Here is a 4,362-nt window from a genome sequence, read left to right on the forward strand (position 1 = left end):
AAACACAGTAATAAATAACAAGAATTCAACTGATGCAGAAAAAAAGTATATCCAATACTAAAAATTTTCACCCTGCAAAATACTGACCTTAAAAGTTTAAAACCAGCCCCCTGTCAATAACAGGATCCATTTTAAAGTGGTAAATTCTTTAGGTTGCACTACCAAACAGTAAATTGTCTTTGTTAAAATGGGCTGAGGAACACACAAGGAGCACACCCTACTCCATCCACGTGACCATGGGAGGTCTCTTTGCTCATACATACATGTTGGAACCAACTCCTGTCAGCCTGCGGAACGTACTGAAACCGCTTGGTTCCAAAACCGTTACGAACATGTAAATACACAAAAGAATTCCTGCTTAGCAACACTTTTTTCTCCTTTTTGACCTTCTCCTACATAAAACATATGTGGAAATAATCTTATTGGAATCCAGAGTCCCACATGAGATAGAGGAAACACAGTTTGAGTGCTAGGGGCATGTAGAGAGAGACAGATTCCATTCCAATGTTTAAAAATTGCTGCACTTGAGGGATAGATTGGAGACCAAGCTATGACGCTCTTCAAAATAAATTTTACATTTTTTTAATTCACCTTAACACCCCAGTTTCCCCAACAAACTAGTCGATGGTAAAAGAAGGCACACAACACAGAACTGTGGTCAGTTAGTCATTCATTCATTCATTCAAGAAATAATGCTTTGATGGGTTTTCGCCATTAAGCTCAATACAAACAATGGTCTGTTACATCAACAATCAGAAGAAAACAAGGGAGAATGCAACCAAAGTGCTTGCCATCACATCGGCCATTTGAAGGGAGTTGATTTGTAACAGTCTCTCACTTGAATCCCACCAAACGTCCAGCTATGACAGTATAATCTTAGGTGGATTTGTGAAGAAGTATCATATTTTACAGAGTTCTTTCTGTGAAATGGATTGCCACGGTCCTCTCCTTATATTCCTCTCTGCATGCAGAGGAGTCAGTTTTTTTCTCAAGTCTTTCAAGGCCTTCAACTACACCAGGGCGGCAAGGAAAACCACATGAATCGAGTACTCCATTACTCTTAAGCAGCTCCATCTACATTCAAGAATTTTTAGAAGGCAATTCTGCTTCATACATATGTGTGTGCATGTATTTAGAGATATATAAAATTCTATCCACAGGCAACCCACAACGGATAACTGGGAAGCTGCTAGAATGTGGCCATAAACTCAGCAGCACAGGGCTTCTCATCTGTAAGGAGATCTTTGGCTTGGATAGCACCGTGAGCACAGTACACCTTAGCCAACACCCATTGTTCAGAATGGAGAGGGGCATCCTGACAAACAGTCAGTTGAGGTTTTGCAGGTGAACCATCACCCATTATGTGTAGAAAATCATCTCTGGGATCTGTCCATCCTCCACGGAAGTGCCATTGTTGTTCCCAGCCGCATAGCAGAATGTAAAGCAGGTTTTGGCACCCGTAGTAGGAGATTCGTGGATGACTTTGCGCAGGCCTTTTGTTCCATAGTGTGAGTCTGGGCCCTAAAACAAAAGCAAAATATATTAGCGGCAGCATTTAAGATAAGTACATATGGGGAAAAAAAGTAAATACATGTATATCAACGGCAGTCAGCCATTCCATAGGAGAAGCGTATTTTGTGTTGCTAATAACTGAGACTACTTGACAAATCTTTCCAAAAAAAGTCCTAATTTTTGACTAGTTTGTGCAAGGAAAGTTTCGGGGTGATCCTTCAAGCAGGAGCCGAGATAAACCACCATGCACTTTCCCTAGACTTTAATACAAGGCTACAGAAAACACTCTGAAGGGAATTACACCACATTTGTCCGGAAACTAGATCCTGGTCCACAGAATGTGCTTTTTGTGATTTGGTGTAAATCCGTCCACTAGTTTGTGAGAAATTAAGGGTAAAAAATAATTGAATATCTGACGGTTCTGTCCGAGAGAGGCTTGAGAGACATTCGCAGGAGCACAAATTTAGAAATAGAGCGCTTCGATTGGCCCAGGGAGCTTTAGTTTTCATGGGCCATCTGTTGGAAACCGGGCAACCGGGTTAGCAGTCACCAGGTTCCCAGCACAGTGGTAGCTTGGCTCGAGCGGTAAGGAAGACAGGCACCGTGTTAAGCGTACGTCACACCCTCACAATAACCATGCGTTCATCCATGCCAAAAACGACACTACACCGTAAAAATTATGAAAGAAAGTAGTTTGTCTTTATCTTATTTTCTCTTAGTTGCAGGTTTCAAAACATACATACAATACCATAAGACTTTTCCTGAAAATAGCAGGTCAAATAAATAATACCACAGTGGGGTTTCAATAAATAGGATCAGGTCATAAATAAGCAAGGAATAAATAAGGGTGCAATAAATACAGAGGGCAAATAAATACTGTCAGACAATAAATACAATGCAGGAATAATTACAATCAGACAATAAATAAAACGCCTTCCATAAATAATATAAGCAATCAATAACAATTGCAAATCAGATCACATTTATGAGGTAGTTTGGTTTTACTATGCCCAAGTACAGCTTGTGGTCACTGGGGTGGCCTGGGGATGTCCCACCTAGAGTGGTCAAGGCTGGGGCCTAAGCTGAGGTAGAATGAGTGTAACCTAAGGTTCTGGCTCTCCCAACTACACAGTTCCTCACACAGGTCCCTGCACCAGTCTCGGTTCACCCCCTAGCACTCCCAGGCTGGTCCTAACACACCTCTAGCCCCTAGAATGGTCTTTTAGGGCTCCACAGGGCCTCAGATGCCCTTTCTACCACTTACTATCCCTTCTGCGAATATCGGCTCCGCTGGCGCCGAGTCGACGCCGTGAGACGGTTCCGGTTCGATGTCGCGTCGATCTGTTCCACTTGACGCCGTGTCGATGCCGTCTGGTGGCTCCGGTTCGATGTCGCGTCGATCTGCTTTACCCGACGCCGGGTCGGTGCCGTAAGGCGGCTCCGGATCGATGTCGCTGGGCGGCCTTGGCTCGATGTCGTGTTCCGGCGTCACAGGGTCACGGTCTCCCCGCTTCCGGGTGTCTCCGGAGTGCGACCTCCACTCCCGACCTCCGTCGGCTCCACCTCGGGTTCCGGCGACTCCGGAGTGCGATCTCCACTCCCGACCTCCTGCGCGCTTCACCTCGACCTCAGGCGACTCCGGAGTGCGACCTCCACTCCCGACCTCCTGCGCACTTCACCTTGGTTTTCGGCGACTCCTGAGGGCGGACTTCACTCCCCAGTCGACGCCTCACCTCGACCTCAGGTGACTTCCTACTCGACCTCCGGTGACTCTCCACGACCTCCGTCGGCGCCCTCTCTCGACCTCTGGCGGCTCCGGGTACGACGTCTGCTTTCTGTCAGCGCCGCTTCTCCACCTCTGGCTCCAGGTCTCCAGGCTTCTCGACGTCAGGACTCCAGGAGGACACTGCTGTACAGGTCAGGAACTTGCTGTTCTTCCTTTGTAAGGCCTGTTCCAAATGTTCAGGTCCTTAAGATGGTTTTTCTGGTCTTGGTCACACACAGGGCTCTAGGCTGGGCTTGGTCAGTAGGGACTAGCATCAAGGGTGGGTTTCTGGACCCCACTCCAAGCACTGGTTTCCACCCCTGCTGCCTCACTCCTTCCTCCTTCTGAATCTCTGTCCTTTCTCCTCTCCAGTCAGGTGCCAACTGCCAACTGCCAACTGAGATGGCCTCCCAACATTCTAAACTGCCTCCCTCTGTCCCAGGGTTCTAGAATGTTGCAGAAGGTTCTAGAAACCTCTAGTGTGTTCTGGCTATTTCTCAGGTGACAATGGGTGGCCACCATTTTGTGTCTCAGGCCCTCAGACAGAAGTTCCAGTTGTAGGGAAAATGGCTCCCTGACCCTGCATCAACACTAAAAAGTCTGGTGGTTCCCAAAAAGGAAAAATTACAACAGGGTTTGAGGCAGAAGTGGGACAAAATAAATAATGATGAGGAGGGACCACCCAAAGGGCTGACAGGTCTAACACCATATCACTCCTGCGGGAATCAGGCTGCCGCGGGAGCCAGCGCTCTAATTGGCTGGCAACATCAGAAAAATGTTGCTGCGAGCCATTGAAGGACATGTCCCCTGGCCTGAAGTAAAAAAAAAAAAAAGTTATATAAAGGAGCAGGTTAGGGATACCCTGACACCATAGGACCCATTGGGGGTAAGGGGAAGGGGTGCACCAGTTATAGTTTCTTGACACAACTATAACTGCTGAACGTCTGTGGTTTTATGTGTGAAAAATCTGAACTTATCTATAACGTCCCTGTAACCTTTGGTTTTTATATTGAAGAATATATTTATATACACTCCGTGTGAGTGCATATATATATATATATATCCAAACCGTATCGTGTTCGCAA

General features: G+C 46.3%; 1 protein-coding gene across 1 annotated transcript in view; it reads right to left on the minus strand.

The window, feature by feature from the left end:
• Positions 1-653: 653 nt before the first annotated feature.
• BTBD2 (BTB domain containing 2) overlaps positions 654-4,362 on the minus strand; it is a 231,232-nt gene continuing 227,523 nt past the window's right edge. Inside the window, exon 9 of the mRNA XM_085636939.1 lies at positions 654-1,521. Within this exon, the coding sequence (XP_085493065.1) occupies positions 1,360-1,521 (162 nt within the window). The 3' untranslated portion in view covers positions 654-1,359. The remainder of the gene's footprint in view (positions 1,522-4,362) is intronic.

This window comes from Triturus cristatus, chromosome 12, assembly GCF_964204655.1.
Source record: "Triturus cristatus chromosome 12, aTriCri1.1, whole genome shotgun sequence".
Classification (NCBI taxonomy): domain Eukaryota; kingdom Metazoa; phylum Chordata; class Amphibia; order Caudata; family Salamandridae; genus Triturus; species Triturus cristatus.